This window comes from Neophocaena asiaeorientalis, unplaced genomic scaffold, assembly GCF_003031525.2.
Source record: "Neophocaena asiaeorientalis asiaeorientalis breed wild unplaced genomic scaffold, Neophocaena_asiaeorientalis_V1.1 scaffold242, whole genome shotgun sequence".
Lineage (NCBI taxonomy): Eukaryota > Metazoa > Chordata > Mammalia > Artiodactyla > Phocoenidae > Neophocaena > Neophocaena asiaeorientalis.
Genome location: NW_020172451.1, coordinates 4,206,856 through 4,221,273, shown reverse-complemented (window position 1 = coordinate 4,221,273; position 14,418 = coordinate 4,206,856). Strand labels below are relative to the sequence as shown.

The window sequence follows — 14,418 nt, the reverse complement described above, 5'->3', positions numbered from 1 at the left end:
CCAATAACTAAGATATGGAAACAACCTAAATGTCTTTCAATGGATGGCTGGATACAGAAAACGTAGGAATATTATTCAGCCTTAAAAAAGAAGGAAATCCTGCCATTTGTGACATCATGGATGAACCTGGAGGACATTATGGTAGTGAAATAAGCCACATACAGAAAGACAAGTATTGAATGATCTCATCTATATGTGGAATCTAAAACAGTTAAACTCAAAGAAGCAGAGAGAAGAATGGTGGTTGCCAGGGGCTTGGGGGAGGGGGAAATGGGGAGATGCGGGTCAAGGGGTACAAAGTTTCACTTATGCAAGATGAGTAAGTTCTGGAGATCTAAGTATAGCAATGTGACTATGGTTAACAATACTGTAGAGTATAGTTCAAATTTGCTAGGAGGGTAGATCTTAAGTGTTCACACACACACAGAAAATAGTAACCGTGTGAGGTGATACATATGTTAATTAGTCTGATTGTGGCGATTATTTCACAATGTATATTAAAACATCAAGTTATACAATTTGAACATATATAATTTTTATTTGTCAATTATACCTCAATAAAGATGGGAAAAAATAAATTTATGATGGTTTATTAAGTAAATAGAGTAAGCTAGGGACTGAGATGGAGACTTTTGATAAAAAAAACTCCAAGAAAGTGAGAAAACTAACCAATGAAAATATCTAGGTGATAAAGTGGTGAAATACTTAAATTATGCACTAAGGTATATGTACATAATAATAAGTATTTCTAAAATTATCTGTGATTGAAGTTGAGGAAAGTTAATAAGAGTATTTATACATTAGAACATTAGAACCATGTTGTAGCGGCAGATTGAAAACAACAAAAAACAAAACCAAGAAATGTCTACTTACAGAGGCTCTGTAAACTCCCAGCATAAATAGAAAAAATATATATACATAACTCTCAATCTTGTTTACTCAGGAAATACAGGGATTCATGAATAAATCATAACAAAATACAAAGTCAAATATTTCACACAATTTGCTTTTTGGTGGTAGGAAAAACTTTCTAAACAAACCAAAAATACACATTTAGTTAGTTCATCACTAGGAAAACCAGATAAACGTAAACAAAGAACCTCAGGAAGGACTTTTATGACATCACTGTCTTTGAGGTAGACTCCCTCCTTCATTTTAACCGAATAACCAGGGAGAAAAACGCTACTTGACAGTAGGGGAATTTGAATAAATATGTCTGCTTAAAGAAAAGTCTGGTGTAGAATCAAACAGGTTCTATTACTTGCTACCCAAGATAAAAAAATACCTCGGATAGTCCTTGCAAATGTTTTCTCTTCTCCACTTTCTTCCACGTATACAATTTTTACACTTGCAGAAGAAGAAACAGGCTTTCCAATATGTGCTCCATGAATAAGTTCTTGAATAGTTTTCACTCTTAAATTAGCTATTTTTTCTCCCATTACAAAACTAAGTGCATCCATTACATTAGATTTTCCTGGGGAAGGAGAGAAAAAGTTATTTATTCTTAATGATAAAAACCCTTGCCCAGAGCCAAAGAAACCAGGCTACCAAGGGCCAATACACGTATCTAAATAGTACTGTCTTTTCTGTATTCAAAATGCATGTGACGGAACAATTTTATGTAGATAACTGGTTTCTATGCAGCTATGGTAGAGTATTAAGTTATCTAAATGTAAGGATCTATACATGGATCTAAGCCCCAGCTCTCTCCCGCTATTAAGTATTATACCATGGCAAATCACTTAACTTCTCTGAATTTCAGTTATCCCCACTTTATAAATTTTAAGTGTCACACATTTAAAAAAAATGGCTACCTCCAGGATTTTCCCAAAGGCTAGACTAGGGTTGCTAGAATATTTATGATTGGTATGTGTTGGTAGTGCAGAAAAGTTATATAGCATGTCCAAGCTTGCTATCTGCTTAAAGTCCTGCTTACAAGGTTAGCTGGCATCATGGGATTGGGATTTGGATTCTGTGAGGGTTTCCACCACTTTCTGATAAGAATGCTTCACTGTGCCTAAACTGTTTATATAAACAATATGATTTATGCTGAATACTTGCTTTCTTTGTAGGAGTCTGGAATTTTGGTATGTGCTAGGCAGAGGTGCTTATGTGACCATTTCCCAATAAAAACCCTGGGGGTTGAGTCTTTAATGAGGTTCTTGGGTAAACAACATCTCACATGTGTTGTCACAAATCGCTGCTGGAGGAATTAAGCCTGTCCTGTGTGACTCCACTGGGGGAGGATTCATGGAACCTTGCACCTGGTTTCCTCAGAGTTCCTCATGTGCCTTTTCCCTTTGCTGAGTTTGCTTTGTTTCCTTTTGCTGTTATGAGTAACAGTCCTGGGTACAACTATATGCTGAGTCCTGGGAGTCCTCCTAGTGAATCACTGAAACTGGGGGTAGTCTTGGGGACTCCCAACTCAAATGGCAAACTGTTCTCCAACCATGAGCCGACAGTTTAAGACAATTTCCAAGGTGCAATGTCATTTCAGCTACTACCATCTGTACTTAATTTTCTTTCTTTTTCACATTCGTTCCCTCATATCCACAAGCAATTTAAATTTCTAGTGCCAAAAGCAGGGAAAGTAACATAAACAAGAGAATACTGCCAATCACTGGAAATATGGCTTAGTTTTAGAAGTTCATGATCTTTCTAAAAAGAACTAGAAGTGGTTAAAAATGCTGCAAATGTATTTAACTAAGTCTCAGTTAACTAACAGGTATGAAACATGGCTTTTTTGGGTTAACTGATAATCTGCAGATTGAGAGCTACTGTAAGATGGTTACATATATAGGACCAAACGAACAATTGAATTATTAAGTCTCACAGTAACAGAATTAAACAGAAACTGGTTTTGGTCAATCCTTACTGAAAGTCTACCTAAAATAAACACTTCCCCATCCAAATTCATTCATTACATTAATTCTTTTGTGTGCTAGGTCATAAGGATACAGTAAAAGAACAAGAGAGACACAACTCTGTCTAATGAATGTTATAATCTATTAAGAAAGTCAAACAATAAACAAAAAAGAATTATATATTATAAGTATCATGAGGAAACAAACTGAGTGATGAAATAGACAGTAACTGGGAGAGGTAACTTCAGATAGGATGGTCAGGAAACATTTGTTAAGTGCCTAGCTTAACAACCACCTGTTGGCAAAAATGAATGAATCAATGAACCAAGTTAAGTTTTGTAATGGTCAGAGCAGGAACCTCTGCTATAAATAATTCAAAGCCAACATCAGGAAAATAATAATTCTGGAAGAGTTACCTTTTAGACTATCATTACTTGATGAAGATGAACCAAATATTCAAAGACATAAAAATTACAGTATCACTCTCCCATCTCAAAACCTCAATATTTGCCACTCATTTGCCCTCTTAGCAACAGCTGGTAAGTTCCTTTTTTTAAAAAAATTAATTAATTTATTTATTTTTGCTGTGTTGGGTCTTCATTTCTGTGCAAGAGCTTTCTCTAGTTGTGGCAAGCGGGGGCCACTCTTCATCGCGGTGCACGGGCCTCTCACTATCGCGGCCTCTCTTGTCGCAGAGCACAGGCTCCAGACGCGCAGGCTCAGTAGTTGTGGCTCACGGGCCTAGTTGCTCCAAGGCATGTGGGATCCTCCCAGACCAGGGCTCAAACCTGTGTCCCCTGCGTTAGCAGGCAGACTCTCAACCACTGCGCCACCAGGGAAGCCCCATTAAGTTCCTTTTTAATTTCAGCTCTGCATATCTCTTCCAATCTGCTCCTTCTTTACCATCCTTCTAGTTATTCAAGTACTCCTTACTCCCAAGAGCCTCCTAGCTGGACTCAACCTTCACTCTCTTGCCTCTTCAAATGCATTCATTCATTCTACAAACATTTATAGAACACCTATTAATCAGGCATTCTCCTAAGTACTCAGGCTAAAAAGAAACAGTATGTAGAGTTTTCCCCTAAGGTACTTACAGTGGGGAATATGATCAATTTTTATTGAACCTCATTTTGTGCCAGACACTCCACATCTATTATTTTATTCAGTCTTTGCAATAATCCTGAGAGATAGATATTTAATTTGCATTTCATAAGTTAAAAAGCAGAGGCTCAAAGTCAAACAAATCATGTTTTGGGGTTAGGCGTCTGATTCCAAAATCTATACTCTTCCCACTAAAAGGAGGAAATTATAACTTACTATAGTAAGTTCTAAGATAAAATTAACACAAAGAACTATGAAGCATTTAAGAGAAGCACTAACGACTGGAGACTCTGAGTAGACTCTGCAGGAGATAATTCTGGGCTAAGTTTTAAAGAGTAAGTAGAAGTTTGGGGAGGCAGTGCTGAAGGTAAACATAACCACTCCAGGAAAAGATGATAGCTTGATCATTAGTACAAATGGGAAAGCAAGGTACCATTCCAGTGAGAAAAGGGTAAGTAATAATATAGAGGTGGAGCAAAGCTTACAAGGTTGGAAATGATAAGAGAGAAATAAACTTCATGCTGAAGATTATGTGACGCCATAAAGGATTTTAGGAATAGCAGTGACGTTTCCAGATGCATTTTATAAGGATTTCTGAGATAACAACCCACCAGAAAAATGGGCAAAGAACATAAAAGGGCAATTCAGAGAAACAGAAATACAAAAGGCCCTTAACCATATGAAAAGACACTTGAGCTCAGTCATAATAAGAGAAATGTAAATTAAAACTGTTTTGACTACCATTTCTCACTTACTAGACTGGCAAAAATCCAAAATTTTGAAAACATATTCTTAAACAGGACCTCTCATTAAATTACTGTTGGGAGTACAAAATGATACAACCACTGTGGGGGGTAGTTTGGCAATAGCTAACTAAATTATAACTTAGCTTTTGAACCAGCAATTCCACTTCTGGAAATCTATCTCCCTGATACATGTGCAAAACTACACAATGGCAAATACACAATTATACAATTATAAGGTCATTTCTAACAGAAGTAGATTGGAAACAACTTAAGTGTCCAAAAATTAAAGGACCACTTGAAATAACTATGTAACAGCCACACAATGGAGAATTACACAGCAACAAGAGAACAGAAGAGGAAGTGGGAAATGAAAAAAGAAAAGTACATAACAGCATATATAGCAAAAAACCAAATACGAACTTTTACTTAAGGAAAAAGTGTGGGGTTGGGAATAACAATACACACATATTTGCTAGCATTTGCATAAAGAAACACTGAAGAATAATCAAGAAATTAATGGTTATGTATAGAAGGTGAAGAAGAGCGGGACACAGAAACTGAGTTGGACCCCTTCTGCTTGCCCCACCCTGCTTCTGCCTTTATCCACAAGCTCTCATGCCTTTGAGCTTCTAGTTGGATTTGGCCAATGGAGAGCCCTGGCAGGAGGGAAGAAGGGAAAAGAGTGAGGTCAGGGTATTTACTTCCCTATTTTCCTCTGTAAGGTGGCTTCTGACTTGCTGTGCCCTTCAACACCAGGTCACTGGCTTTTTGAAGTTCCTTGTGGGTTCCTTCCTCTCTGAGCCTTGGGGTGGCAGCAGCTCCACTGCTGCTAGCTGTGTGATCCCTCTATTCTTTGGGATTCCTCTACAGCCCTCCCACACCTTTGTAATTAGTCCCTTTGTAAATAAATCTTCCTCAAACTGCCCTAATTTGAGTGTGCCACTTGTTTCCTGTTGGGACCCTGACAGATACAGGGAGCAGGGGTAGAAGCAAGATTTCTGTGTATACTTTTCCATAGAGTTTTGACCTTTAAAGTATGTATACGCATTCCTGATTTAAAAAAAAAACCCTAAATTGAAAAAATCCCATAAATGAAAACAATCACAAACAAGTAAACTTAACTGAATATTAAATTGGTAACATAGGCATACTGAGAAATGATTTATTTCAAGGGACTTCAGATCACAGAATTCTGACTGTACATTCTTAGTAGGATCCATTCTAAGAACCAAAAAGAAGTACAAAGGAATTTCAAATTTCCTTCAGTTGCTTTATTATTTATAATGTTATTGGTAGTTTAAGACAGTTTTCTTTATATTTTAAGTTAAAGCAAATAAGTAATTATATTAGTCATATTAGGAAATAAGATTTTCAGAGTAAGAAAAAATATTTACAATGACAAAAAGCAAGGAACAGTGAAAACACAGTTAAAAGTGAATGGAGGGACTTCCCTGGTGGTGCAGTTGTCACGGGTTCGAGACCTGCTCCGGGAAGATCCCACATGCCGTGGAGCAACTAAGCCCGTGCGCCACAACTACTGAGCCTGCACTCTAGAGCCCACGAGCCACAACTAGTGAGCCCGCATGCCACAACTACTGAGCCCACGCACCTAGAGCCCGTGCTCCGCAACAAGAGAAGCCACTGCAATGAGAAGCCCGTGCACCGCAACGAAGAGTAGCCCCTGCTTGCCACAACTAGAGAAAGCCCGCGCACAGCAACAAAGACCCAATGCAGCCTAATTAAATTTTTTTAAAAAGTGAATGGAAAAATATCAGCATGAACTCAAATTTTAAAAATTACTGTAACATGAAAAGATGTTCAAAATCATATTAGTAATTAGGAAAAAGCAAATCAAAACTATAATGAAATACCACTTCACATCAACTAGGATGGCTAAAAGAAATCACACAAACAATAGCAAACAACTGCTGGTGAAGATGTGGAGAAATCTGAACCCTTATTCATTGACAATGGAAATGTAAAGCCAGACACAAAGGGCCACATATTGTATGATTCCATTTATATGAAATGTCCAGAACAGGCAAATCCATAGCGACAGAAAGTAGATTAGTGGTTGCCAGGGACTGGGTAGAGAGGAGATAATGGGGAATGATTACTAATGGGTACAAGGTTTCTGTTTGGGATAATGAAAATATTCTAGAATTAGATAGTGATGATGGTTATACAACTCTATGAATATACTAAACATCACTGAAGTGTACACTTTAAAAGGATACATTTTATGATATGCAAATGACATTTCAATAAAGCTGTTATTATTAAAAAAAAAGAACAAATCTGAAAAAGCACTTTATGCATTTTCTAGCCCCATCCTCTGAAATGACCCAGAACCACTGTTACCCAAATGCACTGAATATTCTAGTTCCCAGATGGCGGTCTTTAATACCTTACCTTCTAAAAAAAAAACAGAAATCATTGGAGAAGTGGCTAATTCCAAGTCTGAGGCAGAGAAAATTGAAGATAAGCCTGAAAACTGGGACATCTTACGTTAGAAAGCAAGGAAGCTTTCAAATATTAATGAGGTCATGACCAAAGGACACAGGAGGCAGCTTGAAGGAGCTCCCACTGATTAAAGTTATGAAAATCTGAGCATCAAAAAGAATGATTTTGGTGGATTAAAAACACAGTGTACGGGGCTTCCCTAGTGGCGCAGTGGTTAAGAACCTGCCTGCCAATGCAAAGGACACGGGTTCGAGCCCTGGCTCGGGAATATCCCACATGCCGCGGAGCAACTAAGCCCGTGCGCCACAACTAATGAGCCTGAGGTCTAGAGCCCGCAAGCCACAACTACTGAGCCCACATGCCAACATGCCTGTGTGCCTAGAGCCCGTGCTCCGCAACAAGAGAAGCCACGACAATGAGAAGCCTGTGCACCGCAACAAAGAGTAGCCCCCACTCACCACAACTAGAGAAAGCCTGCGCACAGCAATGACGACCCAACACAGCTAAAAATAAATAAATTTATAAAAAAACAAAACAAAACACACTGCACCAATGAAAATCCAGGTGTCCTTTTTTTTTCTTTTTTAACAGTATCCACCTTGTGAGCTGCTCAGTTTTCTCTGCTTCTCCTTGCTCAAGAGTAGGACAGAAGCGAATACATATGTGAAGCAAAACGAGTGTCTTCAGCTGAGCAGGCAGCAAGAAAGGGAGGATCACATGGGAAGTTCTTCAATGCCTGATTAAGCTGTGCCAAGTTCAGAAAAAGTTTGCTGACCCCTGCTCTAGACTCAGAAATGGAATGTTGCATAGATGACCAGAGAGAAAAATAACAGGATTTAAAAGAAAGGTTGTTGAGACGTGGATGGATCTAGAGACTGTCATAAAGTGAAGTAAGTCAGAAAGAGAAAAACAAATATCGTATATTAACGCATATTATGTGGAACCTAGAAAAATGGTACACATGAACCGGTTTGCAGGGCAGAAATTGAGACACAGATGTAGAGAACAAACGTATGGACACCAAGGGGGTAAAGCGGCAGGGGTGGGGTGTGGTGGTGGTGTGATGAACTGGGCGATTGGGATTGACATGTATACACTGATGTGTATAAAACTGATGACTAATAAGTACCTGCTGTATAAAAAAGTAAATAAAATAAAATTCAAAAAAAATAAAATCAAATAAAAGGTGAAAACAAAATCCATGTGTCCATAATGATACCAACAACAAAAAAAGAAAAACTCACTTTCACTATTTGCCCTATTAAAACTCTTTTCTGGGCTTCCCTGGTGGCGCAGTGGTTGAGTCCACCTGCCGATGCAGGGGACACGGGTTCATGCCCCGGTCCGGGAAGATCCCACATGCTGCAGAGCAGCTGGGCCCGTGAGCCGTGGCCGCTGAGCCTGCGCATCCGGAGCCTGTGCCCCGCAACAGGAGAGGCCACAACAGTGAGAGGCCCGCATACTGCAAAAAAACCCCAAAACTCTTTTCTTTGAAAATACCACCTAAAAGGGGCACACATTTATTCTGATTTTACAGTGCAAACTGCATTTTACGTTAATCAAATAACCCCAATTAATGAAGTAAAACTTTTTTTTAAAATATGGGAATATCATCCAATGAATGTAGAAAGCATGACAGGATTAGAAAAACCTGGTTTTGCAAACCTGAATGAAACACTGGCTCAGGCAAGGTTATTAATTGGCATTAAAACCATTTGGGTAAATGGCTGATAGAGAATATTTGTATAATGCCAAAGTAACACTAGAACACTAGGCTAGAAAGGTTACAGCTAACTGTATAATGGAGAGATCACTGTCACCACCCTAATCCAGGGGTCAATCTTAGCATCACCAGATATTATGTGATATAAGGTAATGTGAAGTACACAATAGCACCTAAAATGAAGTCTAGCCAAAAATCTTTAATTTTGAACCATCTACTTTTTAGACATCTTCCAGTTCAAAAAAATAGAGGGGATAGAGGAACAAACTAAACTACATCATAAGGAAGCAACCAGACACATCTAAACATTCTATGGAAAAACGTTTTCAACCTTTTCAATGAATCTGTTATAAATTAAAAAAAGAACTATGCTAAATTAACAGAGATCTAAGGGATATAACAATCAGATGCAATATGTGATTCTGGGATGGAAAATGGTTTGGTCAAAGAACACTATGGAGTAAACTGAGGAAATGTGAATTTGAGCTGGGCATCAGATGAAATGCACTAAGAAAGAAAGGTGAGGATAATTGTCTGAAAAGAGTGAGTTATACAACAGTATGTATTGTATAACCTCATTTTCATTAAAAAAAAAGTTTGCAAGGAAAAAGATCTACATGGACATGTCCTAAGGTATTACAATAGTACTGTCTGGATTGTGGGAATACGTTTTTACTTTTTTACTCGTTTATTTTCTAATTTTTTACAATTCATATATAGTGCTTTTGTAATAATAAAATATTATTTTTAAGAATTCAGCTGCCAATCTGGATTACCTAAAATGGTTTTTTAAAATAACATTTTTATCCTGATTAGAACAGTAAACCATTCAATGTAGGCTTTTGGAAAACAGAAAAGTATTTTAAAAATCACCTGAAAAATCACACCATCTGGAAAAAACTATTGATGGAAATGGATATTGAATTTTGTCAAATGCCTTTTCCTCAAAAAAATAAAATGAATCTTCTTTCTTGAAGGAACAAATGAAGATTACTGTGGCAGCAGTGTGCCACATGGATTAAAGTAGGGTAAGACCAGAGGTTGGGAACTTAGCTAAAAGGTGACTGCATTAATCCAAGGAAGAAATGATGAGTGTGAGATAATGTGTTAGCAGCGGCAACAGAGGGAAGAGGACAAGGTTATTAAGGAGGCAGGACTGGAATGATGGGTAATGTATTGGCTGTGACAGGGAGAACTTATCAAGGATGATGGAGAATTTATTAAGGTAGCAGCCATATGAAACCCTGTGAGAAAGGCATTCTAAGTCCAAGGAACAGAAAAAGAAAATGCTAAAACCCAGAAACAGCAATGAGCTTGGTCTGTGTAAGGAAAGCTAAAAAAGCAATTCTGACCAGAGAACAGTAAATGTGGAGGAAGAGAATATTTGAGAAGAGAAACATACAGGGGTCAGATTATAAAGGGCTTTGTGGATCATGCTAAGAAATATGGATTTTACTCCAAGTGCAGTGAGAACGCACTGCACAGAGACAAAAAAGGAAGCAGAAGGACCTGTTAGGAGATTATAGCGATAGTCCAAATGAGAGCTCTAGCAGCTTCAACTGTAATAGTGAAGAGTGGCAAGAAACAATTGGATTCAGGATGCATTTCAGAGGTAGAGTCATTAAGATTTATAGGCGACTGGATGAGGAAAGTGGGGTGTAGAAGGTAAAAGGAGGAATCAAGAATTACTCTGGCTTTCTGTCTGAATAAATGAGTAAATTGTGCCCTTTACTGAGCTGGTAAAGACCTAAGAAGGAACAGGTTTGTTGTTTGGTAGTGGTGGGGGAGAGGAAATTAACTACTCTTCCTGATTATATTGTTTTAGATGGCTACTAGAAATAGGAAACTAAATGCTAAATATTATAGGCTGGAAATATAATTTGGAAAGTCAGTAGCTTAAGGATGGGACTGGATAAGACCACCTGGGGAAAGGAGGGAGAGATGAAATGTGGTCTACCTTGCCTCCTTGACAGCAAGGCCTTCCCATGACCAACCTCTTTTAAAACACCCCCAGCATTTACTATTCCCCTCCCTTGTTTCTCTTTAAAACTTAACACTTTAGGGGTTTCTGTGGTGGCGCAGTGTTTAATTAAGAATCCGCCTGCCAACGCAGGGGACACGGGTTTGAGCCCTGGGCCGGGAAGATCCCACATGCCGCGGAGCAACTAAGCCCATGCGCCACAGCTACTGAGTCTGTGCTCTAGAGCCCGGGAGCCACAACTACTGAGCCCACGGGCTGCAACTACTGAATCCCGTGCGCCTAGAGCCCGTGCTCCGCAACAAGAGAAGCCACCGCAGTGAGAAGCCTGAGCACTGCAACGAAGAGCAGCCCCCGCTCGCCGCAACTAGAGAAAAGCCCGCACACAGCAACGAAGACCCAACGCAGCCAAAAATAAATAAATTTATAAAAAATAAACAACCCCCCCCCAAAATCCCTTAACACTTTAATATTCTATATACTTTTCATATTTAGTTTGTCTGTTTCTCTGCACTTGAATGTCAGTTCTGTACAGGCAGGAATTTTTATATCATGTTCACTGATGAATCCCCAACAACCTAGAACAGTGCATGACACACAGTAGGCAATTACTTTTAAATGAATGAAATACTGCTGAAATGTCAAACAGAATGAGGACAGGGAACTAACCGCTGACTTTTATAAGATATAGCTCAACAGTGACCTAGATAAGTGTCATTTCAGTAGACTTTGAGGCTGAGAACTGAATCAAGGCGGCTGAGAAGAGAATGGAACTACAGACAATGGTTTCAGAGTTTTGCTGCACTGATAAAAAAAGAAAAATGGGGCAACAGCCTAAGGAGACAGTGAGGTTCAAGGGATTTCCCCCTAAGCATTTCATCATAAAATTTTCAAACATACAAGAAAGTTGAAAGAATTTCATAGTAAAAATCCATATATTTACCACTAAATTCCATAATTAACATTGTACTATACTTGCTTTTCACACATCAACTGATCCTCGATGTCCTGAGAGTGTTCATAAGGCATGTGTGTATTTATGCCAATAAAAATTATCCAATAAGGGAGAAAGATACAATTCAAGAGAGAAAGATAATAATTACAAAAGCAAAGAACTGAGGAGGGGACAGGATCCAAAGCACAAGTGGAGAGGACGGCCTTAGATATAGACTCAGGCACCCTTGTGGTAGTTCACTGATAAAAATCCTTCGAAGTCTAACTCTTTTTTTCCAGAAAGTTAAATATAAACTCTTCACTCTGGCAAGGACTTATCCAACAGAATTCCATTATATCCCACAACTTCTCTAAATATGCACTATATTCTGGCCAATTTGGACTATTACCTGCCCCACAAATAGACTTTCACAAACCCCTGGAAAAATACTCTTTATGCTTTGAGCCCAGGTCAAATGCCAACTCCTCTAGAAAACCTTTCCTAATCTTCACCTCTTCCTGCTCAAAACTCCCCAAATCAGATGTTGTATTTTTCTTGTTTAAAGTTTCATAAGCAGTGTTATCTGGCTTTCTATTTCAATTAGTGTGTCATTTTCTTATACTCCCTATATCTTCAGAGCAGGAGCTGTCTTAATCTACACACCTTCTTTTGCTCCTAACATTATATATAGGCAACAACCATTTATTTGCTGCATCTGAGTGGAAAACACGAATGTTAAAATTTAAAATGAAAAATTTCTGCTACCCATAAAAAGCCCCAAATTAGATTTTATTGACAACAAATAAGGGACTTCCCTGGTGGTCCAGTGGTTAAGACTCCATGCTTCCAATGCAGGGGGTGCGGGTTCGATCCCTGGTTGGGAAACTGAGATCCCACGTGCCATGTGGCATGGCCAAAAAATTGAAAAAGTAAAAAAATTAAAAAATAAATAGATAAAAACAAACAAATGAGAACATGTCAAGTTTTGGCAGGTGGTGACAATAGAAAATTATTACAAAAAGTATGACTAACTAAATTAAAGTATAACAGGAAATGAGCATGATGGAAAATTATCAGTTGGTTTAACAAATTCTATCTGAATGTGCCAGTAATTCTGTAAGATTTTAAAAAATGATGATCTACCAACAAGTGCTCAAATGAACACACAAATAGAATATCATCCATTACATCGGTCATGGCTAAGTACTATACTGAGTTTGGGCCTTCATATAGCAAAAAGAATGTTAACACTTTAGGCAAAATTGAAAAATAAGTAAACCAGAAATTTCTGTTGTGGACAGATGGTACTGAAGACACTGCTGAAATGATCCACACTGGCTTTACCCGGTTCTAAGCATAGTCTCCAGGATACCAGTGATTCTCTAGAGGGGAGTTGAGCTTCCAGGGCATGTGGATCTAGGGAGAGCAAGAGGATTTGTAAAGGCATTTTCACAATCACGTTAAGATATGTTGTTAATCACAAAAAGTATTTTTAAATTAGGGAAAGAATGTGATTTTGAAACTCGTTTGGCACTAGGTGAAACAAGTTCAAAGCACCATCTTCACAGGATCTTGAATGGTGACGGGCATGTAGTTCAAGTGGACTAAACGATGTTCAAGAGTCTGCGTGGATACTCATTCCAAGTACCGCACTGTTCGGAGTTGCAAAATGTAACTGAGCAACCCTTCACGTAATCACCGGTTAAAAGGTGAAAATCCCCTGGTGGTGGGCTCAGCAACTTCCCAATAAAAGAGTGGAGAAGATTAGTTAGGGTAACGGTGCAGGAGTGATTCCAGTAATTATTTTTTCAATGTTTTCTGATAACAGAATAAAGTGAAAATGAGGAAATCTATTACACAGAAGAGGCAAGGAAATCTTCAAATATGTGAATGCATCTAAGCTCAGGTATTCTTTCGCATATACTAAGTGCAAAAGAAACCCTTCAACAGCAGCTGTTTTTGTAAGGCGACAGAAATTTCACGATAGTTACACAGTAATTATATTCCAGATTTGGTGTGCGGGGAAAGCACACATTCAAGGGTCCTATTCGTGTCTGTCAAATAAATTGATTTACTGAGGCTAAGAAAGGAAAGCTGGGCTAAGAGAGCCAAACTGGAGGCTCCGGATTTCAGAAGGCTCTCAAGGTCACTATCCTTTCAGGCCCTACTCCACCTGCCCTGCTCATGACCCCAGTTTCCCATCATGGAGCCAAAGGGAGCCTGGCCAGGCCCCAACTCCAGTTCAGACTCTGCCACTTACTGGGCAACCCTGGAAACTCATCTGGCCCCTCTGAACCTCAGTTTTCTCCACTGTAAAATGGGGATCATAGCCATTTGTGAGGATTAAAAAAAAAAAAAGAGCGGGGCCAGGAACTCAGGAATAAGCTCAACAAACGCGGCCATTTTCACAATATTCCTGCGAAGCTTCCTTGGATCCAAATGGTTATTCGGGCTCCTTGGAACCAATGACTTCCTCCCGATCTCGCTCCCACTTAATCTTTTTGGATGAGAAAGGGAAGGGGATGGAGAGGAGAGGTGACCAAAGCTGAGGGCCGAAGAAGCCCACGGGGACGGGGCAGGGCGGGGGTAGGGGAGCAGGGTCCAGGGTG

General features: G+C 39.0%; 1 protein-coding gene across 2 annotated transcripts in view; it reads right to left on the bottom strand.

Moving 5' to 3' along the window:
* Positions 1–14,418, bottom strand: part of SMC1B (structural maintenance of chromosomes 1B) — an 81,177-nt gene that overhangs the window by 66,141 nt on the left and 618 nt on the right. Inside the window, exons 1-2 of one of the 2 annotated variants that reach the window (XM_024737533.1) lie at positions 3,281–3,338; positions 1,286–1,474 (exon numbers count right to left, since the gene is read on the bottom strand). In XM_024737533.1, the coding sequence (XP_024593301.1) occupies positions 1,286–1,460 (175 nt within the window). In that variant the 5' untranslated portion in view covers positions 1,461–1,474; positions 3,281–3,338. Of the gene's footprint in view, positions 1–1,285; positions 1,475–3,280; positions 3,339–14,418 lie in introns of those variants that run through there. The other variant, XM_024737532.1, reaches the window with a different exon arrangement.